General features: G+C 36.8%; 1 protein-coding gene across 4 annotated transcripts; it reads right to left on the minus strand.

The window, feature by feature from the left end:
- Positions 1-7,092: 7,092 nt before the first annotated feature.
- LOC121262444 (ABC transporter C family member 14-like) lies at positions 7,093-16,015 on the minus strand. 4 transcript variants are annotated; one of them, XM_041164911.1, is made up of 12 exons: positions 15,775-16,015; positions 12,548-14,716; positions 11,844-12,164; positions 11,460-11,546; positions 10,718-11,347; positions 10,311-10,475; positions 9,862-10,156; positions 9,403-9,617; positions 8,815-9,120; positions 8,598-8,661; positions 8,267-8,506; positions 7,093-7,530 (listed from the first exon to the last, which is right to left on the minus strand). In XM_041164911.1, the coding sequence occupies exons 2-12, from the start codon at positions 14,636-14,638 to the stop codon at positions 7,430-7,432; spliced, it is 4,515 nt and encodes a 1,504-aa protein (XP_041020845.1). In that variant the 5' UTR covers positions 14,639-14,716; positions 15,775-16,015; the 3' UTR covers positions 7,093-7,429. The 4 variants fall into 4 exon arrangements, with proteins under 4 accessions (XP_041020845.1, XP_041020846.1, XP_041020848.1 ...); XM_041164912.1 differs by lacking the exon at positions 15,775-16,015 and adding an exon at positions 14,969-15,120; XM_041164914.1 differs by lacking the exon at positions 15,775-16,015 and adding an exon at positions 14,954-15,115.
- Positions 16,016-16,452: the final 437 nt, after the last annotated feature.

Raw genomic sequence — 16,452 nt, forward strand, 5'->3', positions numbered from 1 at the left:
TAAAACTCAACTTGATTGATTCATATAAACTCAGTTAACTTCATATTTATTATTCTTTATAGTATTATATTGAACTTTATAATTAAAATATTTTAAGTAGTTAAAAATAAAAAAAGAAATCATGTTCCTAAAAGTACTCATGTTGCCGGAATCTTTTTATGAATATAGTCACTGATATATATATATTCAAATTATATTAAAATATTCACAAATACTCATAGTTTATTGTCTATTGTTTAAAGTTGTATATAAAGTTACAACAAACGTAATATAAATAATTTATATTATCAAAATTAAATAGCTCGTGAACAAACTCAAGCTCGCTTAAATAATAAATGAGTTGCTTATAAATATAAAATAAAATTTGATAATAAACTCGAGCTCAACTTATTCTTAAGCAAAAGTCAAATAATTGTCAGATTCATTAAAAATAGTGTTTGGTAGAGTTTCTACTCGACAAAGGAGAAGGAGAAACAAAGCAAGCAAGAAGACTCAGGAAAAATTCCTTAGTAAATTTCGTATATCAGTTATCACTCTATGATGTACATTGTATTATTTATACAAAGAATAAAAAATTCTATACAAGGATGATCGTACTGAAATACCCCTAAAATAATTTTATACATCACAAGTTATTATTTGCAAGGTTGTTGAGGATTCTGGTGCGTGCATCGTGATTCTTCTATTTGTACAGAAGACGTTGTGGTACCGCGGAAGATGGAGAATAGATGTTTTCTATTCCCATCTTGGATAACAGAAATAAAAATTGGGAAGAAGAAAGAGCCTTTGTGAACATATCCGCAAGCTGAAGAGATGAATGAATGTGGCAGGTTCGGAGGAAACCAACTTGGATTTTGTCGCGGATGAGGTGGCAATCCATCTCAATATGTTTAGTGCGTTCGTGGAAGATCGGGTTCGCAGCAATATGGAGAGCGGCCTGGTTGTCACAGTGTAAGTCAATTGGAAGGGAGATGGAGATGTTCAAATCTTTTAGAATGTAAGATAGCCACTGCAATTCACAAGAAGTCGTTGCCATGGCACTGTACTTGGCCTCAGCAGAGGAGTGAGGGACAATAGCTTGTTTCTTCGAATGCCATAAAATGAGAGAAGTACCAAGGAAGATGCAAAAACCTGTTACGGAAAGTCGAGAATCGGGGCATGATGCTCAGTACGAGTCAGAGTAGCTGCGAAGAAATAATGAAGAGGTGGAGGGAAATAGCAGAACTTGTCCAGGGGCATTTTTAATGTAATGAAGAACCTACTATGCAGCATGAAGATGAGAAGAAGAATGTGCTTTCATGAACTGGCTTAATGTATTTATGGAGTAACTGATGTCAGGTCGAGTGATCATGAGGTAGAGTAATCGACCAACCAGCCTTCGATAAGGAAGAGGATCAGTGAGAGGCTGGCCATCAAACTTTCGGAGCTTCAAGTTTTGGTCCATCGGTAGCTTAAGCGGTCGAGTGCCAAGTGAGCCAGCATCAACTAATATGTCTAAAGCATATTTTATTTGGCATATAGAAATGCCCTTGGAGGAACGAGCAACCTCAATGCCAAGAAAGTACCGGAGATCCCCCAAGGCATTTGATGCGGAAATGGTGATTAAGGAAACTCTATAAAACATCAATGGACTCCAAGGTGGAGCTGACAACAATTATGTCGTCAACATACGCAAGGAGAGCAATGAATGAACCATGATCTTGGCGGGTGAAGAGGTTGTAGTCAGCCTTGGATTGCTAAAAACCAAAATCAAGTAAAATGTTAGAAAATTTAGAATACCATTGTCTTGAGGTTTGTTTTAAGCCATAAAGACTTTTATTTATATGGCAAACTTGAGATCGAGAGCCTTTTGAAAAACCAGGAGGTTTGCACATGAAGGCTTCCTCCTCTAAATCTCGTGGAGGAAGGCATTTTGAACATCAAATTGCCTTAGGAACCAGCATTGGACAGAGGCAACAGCTAATAAGGTTCAAACAGTGGCCAACTTCGCCATTGGAGAAAAAGTTTTATTATAGTCAAGTCCCTCCTGCTGTGTGAAACCTTTGGAGAACAACCACGCCTTGTAGCATTCTATGCTTCCATCAGAGTGATGTTTAATTTTGAAGACCCACTCGTAGCCTATAGTATGTTTATTTTGTGGCAAATCGACTAGAGTCTAAGTATTGTTGAGTTCTAGAGCAGAAATTTCAGATTGCATAGCCTTGCACCAGTTAGCCATATGATGTTGGTTCAGTATTGGTGGAAATAACGGATGCAAAAGAATAGTAAAAGGGAGACAGTTTATGGAAAGAAATAGTGGAAGAAAGTGGAAAAGCTTTACCTAAAGAGCAAGGCATCACCGTGGACAATGATGGAGAAGGAGCAGATGGATCACAAGCAACCTGCAAGGGAGAAGAAATCATTGATTGGGAAGGTGGTGGAGTGAGAAGAGAGGGACAAACATAACTGTTGAGATAGGAAGGACGGTGATGGGAACAAGTGGAGCGTCGAAGTGGTGGAATAGAAATGGGTAAAGGTTCTGTTGTAGGAGTTGGGGAGGGAAGAAGTTCAGTGTGTGTCTCGATGGAAGGAGAATTAGAATTGTTTTTGGGTTCAAAAAAGAGTCAGGTTCAGGGAGGGTGATATGTGGAGATATGTGAGAAGGTGAAGGTGAAGTTGGAGTGGGGAGTAGAGAGGGAGTATGAAATGGAAAAAGAGACTCATGAAATGCAACATCCTGAGAAAGAAAAATTTGATGAGTGTCAAGGTCAAGCAATTTATACTCTTTGACGTTAAAAGGGTATATGAGAAAAGCACATCATCTACTGCGAGGATCAAATTTGTGGCAATGCTGAGAAATGGTAAAGGCAAAGGCAAGACAACCAAAGACTCGGAGGTGAGATTATGAGGGCGATTTATGGAAAAGTATTTCCTAATGGGTCTTGTTTTGTAGGAGAGGAGTGTGGATTCGATTAATTAAATTAATGGCAGTAAGAACACAATCTAACCAAAATTGTAAGGGAATACTAGAATGGAATTGAAGAGTATGAGTGATCTGGAGAAGGTGCCGATGTTTGCGCTCGACTAAACCATTATGTTGGGGGTTTCTACACAAGATTTTTGGGGGATAATGCCATGGTCATAAAAAAAAAAAAAAAAAAAAAAAAAAAAAAAAAAAAAAAAAAGAGAGAGAGAATCAGTCATGGAAAATTCTGGTCCATTGTCACTTCGCAAGGTTTTCACTCGAGAATTGAATTGATTGGCTACTAAGTGACAAAAAGACTTGATACAATTGTGTGCATCAGATTTATTTTCAAGAGATAAACCCAAGTGCATCGTAATAGGTCATCGACAATGGTAAAAAAAAAACAAGTGCCATCATGAGCGGGGATAGAGTGTGGCCCTAATAAATCACAGTGCATAATTTCAAAACAAGCAGTATAATAATGAGAGGAAAAAGGTAAGCGTGTTTGTTTGGCAAGAGGACAAATTAAACAAGGCAAAGTATTCTTAGTATTCATTTGTATAAGTACATGAGTATCTTGTATGAGTTTCAATCGGGAATGAGAAGGATGACCCAATTGACAATGCCATAAATCAAAGGCACTGTTTGAGGTTGTACAGAAGCAGAAACAAAGTTTTGAGAATGAAAATTCTAAGACAATTTTTTAACTAAAGCTTGCAGTGGGACAGTGTCTTAGAGTAAGTGATGGAGCTTGTGTGCCATGCTAACCTTTCCAAACATTGTCCAGGGAGAAAGGCCTTGTATAAAACAAGAATAAATAAGAAAAATAAGACAACAATTAAGTTGTTTTGCAAGTTTTCCAGTAGAAAGTAAATTAAAAGTGAAAGTGGGCACACATAGAACATTATGAAGGAGTATAGTGCTTGTCAGTTGCACTGTACCAATGTGAGTGACAGGTGCTAAATCTCCATTAGGGAGTTTGACAAAATATGAAGTAGTTGCAGTGATGTTGGTGAAGAAGGAGCGGCTACAGATCATATGATTAGTAGCACTAGTGTCAATGATCCAAGGAGTGGAAGTGTTAGAAAAAACAGATAAACAAAAAGAAATACCAGCAGTTGAAGAGGAGTGGGAATGAGAAGATATAACCGTCTGGAGTTGGTTTGCGGATGGTGAAACATTTGAAGAATTCTTGCTGTGCAACAAGGCTAGGAGATCCAAGGAGTGGAATTCTTGCTGTCTTTAGTCAACGACAGATTTTTATCACCCTGGATCTTCAGAATTAGTGGCTCCAAGTGACACAGCATTGCCTCGTGGTTTATGAAACTTGTGGCCAGGAAGATAGCCATGGAGCTTGTAGCAACGATCAATTATGTGGCTAGTCATCTCACAGTGAGTGCAGTGAGTGCAGTGAGTGCAAACAGGGGCTTCATCATTTCCCGATTTAAAACAATGAGCCAAGGTATGGCCCATAATCTTGCAATGTGTACAATAAGGTCTCGTTTGGATTGGAAGATGAGTTAAGATGAGTTGAGATAGATTGTGAATAGTAGTGAGATGGGTTGTGAATAATAGTGAGATTTATGAGTTAAAGTTGATGAATAGTAATGAATAGTAGTGAGATGAGTTGAAATGAGTTGAGATGGGTTGCGAATACAAACCTCTCCTTAAGGCTTATCCTCTTGCCAGAAATAAAGGAAGGTGCAGGAGAAGATTTTCGAGCTGCTAGAGCAACGGAATCAAGGTTAGGGGTTGAAGAAGAGATCAACTGATGTCGTTCTTGTTGCTGAATGTAGGAAAATACTTTGTTGGTGGGGGTAGAGGATCAATAAACATGATTTGATCACACACATTTGTGAAGGAATTGTGTAGACCCATGAGGAATTGGATTACATAGTCCCTTTGGTAGCGATAAAAAATGGTTTTGGTTGAGGCACAAGAACAAGCAGGTAATGGATCAAAACAAACAATTCATCCCAAGGAGATTTGAGTTTACCGTAATATACATTGACTGTATTGTTGTCTTGGGATAAATTTGTCAGTGTTTTCTTGACTTCGTATATGCGAGGCCCATTTTGTGGGGAAAATCTCTCCTGCAACTCAATCCATATTCCATGGGCATTATCTACAAAAATAACAGAGGGTTGAAGAGGGAGGCTAATGGAATTCTAGACCCATGATACAATCATATCGTTGCATCTCTCCCAGAGGTCAAAAATAGGGTCATCGGCTGAGGAAGGTTTAGTGAGGGTGCCATTGAGGAATCCTAATTTGTTCTTGGCCTGAAGGGCATATTGGATGGAATAGGACCAGGTTATTTTCGACATTGAGGAGGTCTGTAACAAGTTCGATTCCTGGATTATCTGAGGATTTAAGACAGTATGGGTTGTTTGGGTCACTAAGATTTGTATATTTTTTGGTGTTAGGATAGATGGTTGCCATTTTCACTTCTATGATACCATGTCAGATTCAATGAAAATAGTGTTTGGTAGAGTTTCTACTCAGCAAAGGAGAAGGAGAAATAGAGCAAGTAAGAAGATTCATAGGAAAAATTCCTTAGTGAATTTCGTATATCAGTTATCTCTCTATGCTGTACAGTGTCTTATTTATACAAAGAATCAAAAATTCTATACAAGGATGGTTGTATTGAAATACCCCTAAAATAACTTTATACATCACAAGTTGTTATTTGCAAGGTTGTTGAGGATTCTGGTGCGTGCATCATGATTCTTCTATTTGTGCAGAAGACGTTGTGGCAGCTACTGTATTAGTCGGTAACAATAATCTTGAATATCTACAACTTGCTCGGACTTGACTCATTTACACTTATAGCGGAGACAAGGTATGACTATATGTGAATAAATGGGCAAAATTGATCAATACTTGGTTGATCCTCGTTAAGAACCAATACCAGACCGACTCACTACTGAAACCGGAACTTTCAATTTTTTTGATTTTGATTCGGTCTGGTCCAATTTTTTTAATTTTATAGATTATCTATGTTAGTAATAATATGATGTTTACATATACTAAACTATTAGTCTATTTATATTATAATATAAGTAAATTATTTTATAATAATTAAAACATACTAGTATAGTATTGAATTTAACTATAGTTTATATCAGTTCTAGACTTTTTATATGAGTATATATGATCAAATGTGTAAAAATGTATTTACAAAAAGAATATTGTTATGAGTATATATATTGATTTTATATTATTATAGTATAAGTAAATTATTTTATAATAATTAAAACATACTAGTATAGTATTGAATTTAACTATAGTCTATATCAGTTCTAGACTTTTTATATGAGTATATATGATCAAATGTGTAAAAATGTATTTACAAAAAGAATATTTTTATGAGTATGATATATTGATTTTATATTATAAGATTAAAATTTATATGTTATATTAAAAATTATAAGATTAATTTTATGTTATATTATATGTTATATTAATTTTGTGTTATAAGAGTAATAGACTTGAATAATAAGATTAAAATTTCATATTATATGAATGAGTAATTTAACATATAATATATATATATAATATAATATAAAAAAATTATAAATATATATATCAGTCTCGTTCGGTTTAAACCTGAAAATCGATATGACACCTGTTTGGCACTGGTTTTGGTTTTTAAGAGTTGGTACCACACCAATAAGGGGTTCGGTCCGATCCGATCCGGTTTAACTGATTTTTCAGTTTTTTTTTTTTTTTTTTACACCCCTAGTAATTTCCACGGATTAAAGCTTTTATAAGTTCAAGATCAGATGTGAAAATTTTTGTACTTTCTAATTCTTAATAAAATATTATGAAATTCGCTTTCATATATGAGCGGTGCTACTCTGCAACTCAAAGTAGCCCACTGCAAGTTACCGCGAGGCCAAATTCACATTTTCATTTTTTCAATTTTTTTATTCATATTTTTTTATCATTTAAAAACATTTTTAAAAAAATATAAAAATATATCAATACAGTAAGAGTCAATTCCTTAAATATTAAGTAAAGAAAAAAATTAAAAAAAAAATAAAATACTTGAGGTTTCAAAATGAGGGGACAAATTGAGTAGACAAAGTAACATTTTTCTTCGTGCGCGCGCGCATATATATATATATATGCATGCGTCTTTGCGATTACATAATAGTATATTGAATGGCATTAATATTGGGATGTCCATAGCATATTAGGTAGTCTCGAAACAAGGACATGCAGTACTTGTATGTTGTATCCTAGTCCTACTACACACAGGATGCCATGTCATTAGAAATTAGTGTCATGTTACAAAAGTACCATGCCATCTATATTTCAGGAGTATCTAATAAATTTTCCGAACATTAGAGCGGTGGCTGTTGATAACCAAATCCCATGCATCAGCTTCCTAGTAGGGGATTTCTATCATGGAATCTGATGGGCAACCCCAGACAACTGGCCAAGACTGGCTACAGAGTTGGATAGGAAATCATATTGGTCTTACAGTCCAGACGAACGGTTGGCATACTCTTGAACCAATGCCCCAAAGAGTGACTGCTGCTCAAGCAAGCGAGATGGTTTGTCGAATTCCTCAACTCGTCCTGTTAAGAAGTAGAAAGAGAAAAGGGAGGGCATAAGCTTCAATCATCACGAGGACTGCTACATTCACAAACGAATTACACAAAAGTAATTCTACAAACTGATGTGACTTTATCTTATCCGTTAGATTTACTTTACAATAAAAATAAATTTATAATCTGACGAACCATATCAACCCACATCAGTTTGTGAGATTGTTTTTGTGTAATCCTCTATCTTCTAATCTAATAAGATGTGAATAGATAGCTGATTTCTTGGAGATCTGTATCTAAAATCCTAATGGAAGATAGAGGAAACCACTTTATTTAAGTTGGAAAAACAATATTTGGTACCAACATATATATATATATATATATCAGTCCTCCCATCTCAAGAAATCTGTACTGTGAGATGCTTTGGACCTCTTTCTGGATGTAAATTGGGTCAATACTACCAATACAATGATCCTTCTTTTTGGTTGGCATGTTCTTGTGCCCAAAGTCTTTTTTCGTGACTAACTTTAAGGGCCGTTTGGATACAGAAGTGAGATGATCTCATCTTATCTCATCTAATTTTAACCAATAATCTCACTACTATTTACAAACTATCTCAATTCATCTAATCTTATCCACTATCCAAACGGGCCCTAAATATGTGTCAATGAGATATTGAAAGGAAGAATGTGGATCACAATAGGCAATAAGGTATGCAAATGCATGATCTGTTTATACAAACAAAAGAAAAGAGAAAAGCACAGACCTGCATCTATTACTAAAACCCTATCACAGTCCATGACAGTGGGTATTCGGTGAGCAATGCTGATAATTGTACAGGCTACAAAATCCTCCCTGATGATCTTCTGAATTACAGAATCAGTTTGTGAATCAACAGAAGCTGTGGCCTCATCCATGAACAAGATTTTGCTGTGCTTAAGCATAACCCTCCCCAAACAGAGAAGCTGCCTTTGCCCCACACTCCAATTCTCTCCATTATCAACCACTAGGAATTCAAAATATAATGGAAACGTTTTGTCATTGTTAATTAATGTTGGTTTTGGAAGAGCAGACTGAAAAAATGGCAAGTCACATACCAAAAGAATCAAGTTTATCAGGTTTTGCAGCCACCACATCTTTAAGTTGGCAGCGCTCCAGGCTCTACAAAAGCAATAAGCTCTTTTACCTCTACAAATAAACAATATATACAAACTTTTTCTACATATAGGTCTTAGAAGCATGTCATACCATCAATGTTGTTCTGTGCTAAGCATATTACTGTCCAATTCGGAACAAGAGTGGTGAGGAGCTTACCTTCCATATCTCTTCATCTGAATATTGTCCAATTGGATCGATGTTGCTTCTCACTGTTCCTTCAAAAAGGACTGGTTCTTGAGGAATGATACCAAACCGAGACCGAAGATCATGAAGCCCTAGCATGCAAATGTCAAGGCCATCTATAACTATTCTTCCCCCCGAAGGTTCCACCAACCTAAAGAAAACCTGGATCAAAGTTGACTTCCCACCTCCTGTTCGGCCAACAACACCAATTTTTTCACCCCCATGAATGCTTAGAGTAATGTCTTTCAGAACTAGGGGAGTGTTTGGACGATATCTGACCTGCATGCCCAAGATTCAAAGTATCACCATGGCTTGATTCAAATTCAGAAATAATATTTACTAGGTTTATGTTTGTAAGCAAATTATTCTTTTAAAGTTTGCTAGTGAAAAGATATCCAGTGAAGTACTTTCTATTGATTTCTATGCTTTCATCAAAACGACTTTTCTGCCTTTCCACTGAATCAAACCATGAAAGAAAAATTCTGATAATTTAGGAATACAAAAAGACATGAAGTTTGTTTTTAATTTATCAATAAAAAGAATTATTTGAAGGCCACTTACCTGCAAGTCTTTGAGGTCAATTTTTCCATGGGTAGGCCAGTTTGGAGGAGGGAGGCAGTCTTTGATTTCCCATGCTGCTTCTGATTGAATATTGGTGAATTGCTTTATTCGCTCAATAGACACCATTCTATTTTCCACAAAGCAGCTAATATATATGGCCCAGAATAGTGCACCATTTAGGGACAATCCATAGGACAGAGATAAACCAACATTTTCTGCAGAGCAAATGAATTACTCAATTTCTTTTCTGCAATGATCTCTAGTACATTAAACATATAAAAATTGATGCTCATTGTCAAAAAGGAAGAAGGTTAAGACACTTTACGAATCTTGTGTTTAAAGTTTTCTAAAACCACAAATTTTTCGAAAGAACAGTGAGAAAGATTTTGCCAATGATCCTTTGTGTACATGTAATATATTTCTAAAGTGTTTATGAGCAAATATCAAAGGTTCAAATACCTGGCCTTATGATACTGCTAGGCAGCAGGACCATGAACAATGCTGAAATGCAGAGGATGAAGCTCCCAAGCAATTCTAAACGGAAACCTAGCCACTCATTTGATCCATTATTGTGGAAAACCATTCGTAAATTCGAACTAACACGCTTGAAATTCTCCTCGCAAAATCTATCCTGCTTCTTGAAAGAGCGGATGGTTACAAAGCCAGAGATACTTTCTGAGAAATGATGGATAAGAGGAGCTTTTGTGATAGAATCAAGGCGAGTTAATTCCCGAGATGATGCTAGATAGTACCCCTGAGCCACAAGAAACGGGAATTAGCAGTATGGATTTACATGAACTCGCTTCAACCAAACGTTCTAAAAGAGTAACTACAAAGCATATGAATGATGTGCATGTGAAGTATGATTTATCTCTTTCAAGAGAACACAAGGCAATGAGAGCTCATACCCGGTACCAGATATTCAGCCATGCAAGCGGAATTAGTAAGAATACTGTGGGCCAAGAATACTGGCATGTGATAATAAAGATGCCAATCACTGTGATGTACGCAGTAACTGTTAAGCTCGTAAAAAATGGGAGGTATAGGTCAATGTTTGTCTGATCACTTGATGCCTACAAGAGTCAAAAAGTAAATATAAAATTCTATCAGTCTCAAGCATCTTCATGTGAAAACCTGACTGCACTACTTTTCTGAGTAGATGAAGGAGTGATCTACACCCAATAAAGAGTAGGATCGGCCAATAACTCAGTTATGCTATATACACACTATCATTGAATAAGGTGTAGTACATAAAAATAAAAAATAAAAACAGACAGCTAAAAGAAGCATCTGAAATCTGTCTCCATGTTCTTACCCGACTAAGAATTCTTCCCGATGGTGTCGTGTCAAAGAATGACATGGGGGCATGCAAGATACTGTGAAGAATTTGTGCAAAGAAAATTTGGGCTGTCTTAAGCCCCACAAATGTAACAGAGAAAGCTCTTATCAATATCAACACAAGTGAGACAGCAGCAATGATTGCATAGACAGAAATAAACAAAGAAGGGTTGAATGACATAGCCTGCTCTTCTGAGGTTTCGTATGCCAGCCAATAGTCACCCAACATTAGAGATGCTTGCCATAGGAGGGATAAAAGCAGCACTAGTGCCACTCCCCACCACCCAAAAGCCTCGGTACAATAAAGTTTATAAACATGCAAGCTCACTTTGCCAGTCTCTCTCTCCTCTTCTTTGATGAGCTTGGAAGTTCCCTTATTAGAGTTTGGTTGGTCTAGAGAGTTGTTTTCACCATTGGCTTCCCCATGGTTGGAAGAGGTTTCAGATAATTTTGGTAATTGGGGGGAATTTTCACCAGGCAAGGTGGTGCTCGCCTCTACAAGCTCCATGGATGTTTCATGGGCAGCTACTAGTTCAGTGAAATCCATGCTAGAATCGTGTAGCTCCCTGTACTTTCCCGATTGCACTATCATGCCATCTCTCATGACCTGGTACCATAAAACAAAACAAAAAGAAGCACTTAAAGTACACATATGAAAACAGATTTACGTGTGAGGTCATGGGAGAGAGAAACAGAAAGATTTGAAAAAACACACTCACCAAGATAAGATCCACATTATGCAAGAAATCAACTTGGTGGGTTACAAGTAAAATGGTCTTGCCTTTGAGAGCCCCTCTCACACATTTCTGTAAAATGGGTGGAGACATATTGGTAAGAAACATAGAGCCATCGACATGTAAGTCAAATTAGAGAAGTAACATGTGACAGCAAAGCAACATGGTAGATAGACAGTAACATGCAGCAAACAGATTGCTTTGCCTAATTGTTGATAATAGAGTTCTATTGCTTCACAGTTTATGTTGCAATAATTCTGCTTCAAATGACAAACTGTTATGTCCATTTTTTGAGGAATATGAGATGAATAATTAAGTTTCCTCACAATTCCCACACTACGGAGAAAGTAAAATAAGGATTAATGTGACCTTGAATATTTCTGTTCCAGTATGTGCATCAACAGCACTAAAGACATCATCAAGAAGATAAATATCGCAATCTTGATATACGGCCCGGGCAAGTTGTAACCGCTGCTTCTGGCCACCACTTAAATTGATTCCACGCTCTCCAATCTCAGTCTGATCTCCACATTCCATCATTTCCAAGTCTTTTTCCAAGCAACAAACCCTAATGACTTCCTTGTATCTCTCTATATCCAGTGGCAAACCAAATAGGATGTTCTCTTGGATGGTGCCATTTTGAATCCAAGACGTCTGAGCAACATAGGCAGTTGTTCCGCAAACCCTGACCTAGTAAACCATAAACGTTAAGGTTGTTCAGACATTCAAAACTCAAATCAGTTCACCAATTTAAAGGTTTTTCACCATTTATATATGATTATGCTTCTACCAAGCAAATCTTATGTGAATATGCAAATCTTGTTTTTACATAATACAATGCAGAGAGAGATAGTAGACATTAAATGCTTATGGGAGGTCCACAATGTCAGAAAATCTAACAAACGCATCCTTAAATATTGTAAAGCCCACATGATGTGTCTATTTCTCTCTAAGAATAAACCATCCAATTCAGTCAAACAACAGGAGAGGATCTAAACAAATATAATAACAGAAAAGACTTTATGTAAAGAAACCTTTATAGACTCCTAGAGAGTCTCCATTACAATTCATACCTCTCCTCTTAATTTGTGCATCTCACCAAGAACTGACGCTAGGAGAGAAGACTTCCCAGATCCCACAGTCCCAACAATAGCTGTAAGATCCCCTTTGTTGATCTCAAAATTTATATTTTTCAAGGCTTCCTCTCCATTTTCATCATCCCAGCTAAACACCCCATCTTTAAACTGCACAGCAATTCTACCATCACATCCCTGCTCTCTCTCTATGGAGTCGTCTGTCAATTCCCTACTCATCATGTACTTATCCAACCTCCCAAGTGATATCATTGCTTGAGAAATTGAGATCACTGATTGAGGAAATGCCCTGATTGGTTCCTGCAAGATTTTGAAGATTGTTGTCGTCGTGAACACTGTCCCTGCATCAAGTGTGACTCCCAAGAAAAGCGCAGCAGCAAATGTGAGGGTTGATATCAATAATGGGGCGCTCCACAGCACAACAACATTGCCAGAGACCGAGTACATGAACTTGGTAAGCCATCCAAACTCCGATTCCCGGAATGCTTGTATTCTCTTATTGAAGTGTTCCTCCCATGCCTGGAACTTGATCACTCGCATGTAGTTGAGCATCTCATTTGTTGCCTTCATTCGCGAATCACGATCTTTCATCAGATTGGATTGGAACCGTCTATTCCTTTTGACACCCATAACGATAAATACCATCACACCAAGAAGTCCTAGAACTGCTGTAAGCACTGAGGCGCCAAGGTAGTTATAGAGGAGCACCAAGGCCACAGAAACTTGCAAGGGCATTAACCATATAGAATGTAGTTGTAGCATCATATCAGAGAGCTGCTGAGCATCAACAGCCATGTAATTCACTATTTGTCCGACTCCATGCGCCTGCCGAGCAGAACCAGTCAACTTCAGGCCCTTCTTGTACAAAGAGGTGATAAGAGTGGATCGAATAAGCATTCCAACTTTCTGAGAGTTGAAATTAAATTGGTGAGTCGTTAAAACTTCGACAAATTTTGCCAAGAGTAGAGTGAATACAAGGTAGTATCCTTCATAAGGGGAGCTTCGCTTCCCAGAGGTGAAATCCACGAAACTTTGTATAAGAATGGGCCCTACATACATGACACAGAGCCGCATAATGGCAAGAGAGGCGGTGAAGAAAATTTCCTTCCAAAAGCACCTGAGCAATGTTGTTCGAACCGGGTGCTTTGATTTTTCATGTGGTTTAGGCCAATTTGATTCAAACAGCACATCCAATCTTTCAGCTCTATGTTCAGGTGAAAGAGACGGGATTTCTTCAATCTTGAGAGGAGATTTGTAGCCTTTGGTCAGCAGGGGATTCATCCAAAGCCAAAAGGCCTTGGATATTATAGAAGCTGAGGCAAATCCAGTCACACTCGAAAGGGGTTCATATGACTTTGTTTCTACATCAATAACTGCTTCACTTTCTCTGGTCACTGTGATCCCATTAGATCCTGTAATAGCAGCAAAAAGAAGAACTGTGGACAATGGAAAAGAAACCAAAGAAACTACATCATCTGGTCTCAAATCGGGGTCCCGGCCAGGTTCTTCAACAAAGACAAAACGTATAATCCCAGATGCCATAAACAAGGCAGCAAGAAGGAAGTTTGCAACCCAATAGATTCTAAGTGACATGGGATGAGTAACAGCTTGAAACCTTTTTTCATGGATGATTAAGATTGTGATTACTGCATGAGTCAGGGCTTGGACTAGCCAGAATAGTCCATCAACTAGCTTCCATGGCAACTGCTTAATTCTAATGAATGCCAATATGCACGAAACTGTGTAACAAAAGGTTAGCAGAACACTAACAGTCAGACACAGCTTAAACCAGAGTGTAGTCCTCAAATTAGTCTTGTTGTTTCTAATGAGTGGCTTGCGGAGGTCAGAGCTGGGTGAGACGTTGGAAGTGAACTTTAAGTGAAGCTTCAGAACTGCAAAGACCAAGAGGGTGAGCAAGAAGAGGACGTCAACGGAAGATAACAAAGTTCTTTGAGGACATGGGGAGAGAAAAATGAATCTTAGCCACTGGAATATTGTGACTGGAGTACTGGAGGATTGAATCACAGGGCTCGAGCATGAGATAGTTGTGATCCAAGATGCAGAAGACATGTTCTCAAGCTTCTAAGTACTGAAACAGCACTGTACAGAACCAACTTTTCTATGATCGATTTAATTTCCTCTCACTCCCTGAAAAGACACAGAAAAACAAATCAGAATACTACAAAACGTCGACAAATCTGGTAACATTGATCTTCCAAAACCAGAATACAATCACCCATAAATTCAAAATCAAAGACCAGAATCCAGATGATACTGATGCATTGAACAATTGCAAGTATGAAACAGAAAAGATGAATACGGCAAGGAAAACAATAATGACAGAAATGGAAGAAGAATAGTGAAGCCAAAAGACCGCCAATTCACCTACTAGTCTACTACCCCACTACAAACAAATACTACTTTGACTTTTTGAACTCTCAGGTTTTATTTTTTAGCTCTCAGACTCTTCAAAACTTACAGAATTTTCTAAGAAATGAGTGATCAGCCCATCCCTCCCATCAGGAAGTTTCTTGTACAGAAGGCTAGCTATTTATTTCCCAGAAGAAACGTTATAAATATCAAATATGATAGGCTCTTATAAATAGCACAAGAATAAATAAACGTTAAATAAATTAATGACTCCTTACAGGTCCCACGTATTCTCATTATGAATCATGAGTCCCCATAATATGATTTTCCGAGAAAATTCTGCTAAGTCAAGTATATCATTAAAAGAAGACTCTGATGCGGTGCGTTTGAATACAGATAATGTTTATCACTTCCAATCATAACGTACACACTGTATAACATAAAAAATGAGAACTGATTAATTCGTCATATATATTATATCGAACTTGAATCTTGAATTTCAGGATCCGACATATTTTTCGTCGACGTACGATCATATATTTTATCGAACTTGAATGCAGCTTATATATCCTTAATTCATGCTGATCATCGTGTATCATGTGGATCAATTCTTCTTTGTTTTCTGAAACATTATTGTTGTCGTTTAGTTAATATATTAATATAATAATATTTTTTATATTTTAGAATAAAATATATGAACAGTGTCTAATAAAAAATATGTGTAGCTTTTAAGTTTTGAGTACTTCGATACAGAGAATTTCACTAATATAAAGCGAAAATTTTAAGAGGCACTAGTATTTGACTAAGGATATATAATACCAGTGCTCTTAGCATACCTTCAATGGATGAAGATTCAAAAGTGTTGATCGATCAAGAGAAACAAGTGTTTTCCGAGCTAGCTCAAGCCTCCATATATGTATCCTGGAGATAATTCCATGCAAAAACGATATTGGGATATATGCTGGCCGCTGCACACAGAGAGAGAGAGAGAGACAGACAGAGAGAGATTTCCATTTGCGTGTATTCTGCAGAGTCAATATGCTGGTCCTGTGTTAGCTGGCGATCTTCTATAATGGCAGGCTGTTCACGGTATCGGATACTTGTAGTTGTATTGGACAAGCTAGCTCTTGGAGTTGACCAAAAACCATGAAAAATTGTGGACCGCTTATCACTCTTTTGTCATCTCCTTATATAATATTAAATAATAAATTATTTTTTGTCTATTTGCTGTCCTGGTTAAGAACTAAATTCTCCCAACCTCGATCACAAAATAAAATATAAAATTTTTATCTTAACTTATTTCATCATTATATTTTTTTAAAATTTTTATATAAAATATAATAAAAAATTTAACTTTTTCAAATTTTAATTCAAACTTTTTTAAATTCTAAAATAATAATAATATTAAAATATAATATTTTAAACTTTCAAATAAAACACAAAATTCTTATATCACCCCTCTAAAATTTATACGTTACAAATTATGATCTATATGAGATTCATGTTACATAAAT

Source organism: Juglans microcarpa x Juglans regia, chromosome 4S (genome assembly GCF_004785595.1).
Source record: "Juglans microcarpa x Juglans regia isolate MS1-56 chromosome 4S, Jm3101_v1.0, whole genome shotgun sequence".
Taxonomy (NCBI): Eukaryota; Viridiplantae; Streptophyta; class Magnoliopsida; order Fagales; family Juglandaceae; genus Juglans; species Juglans microcarpa x Juglans regia.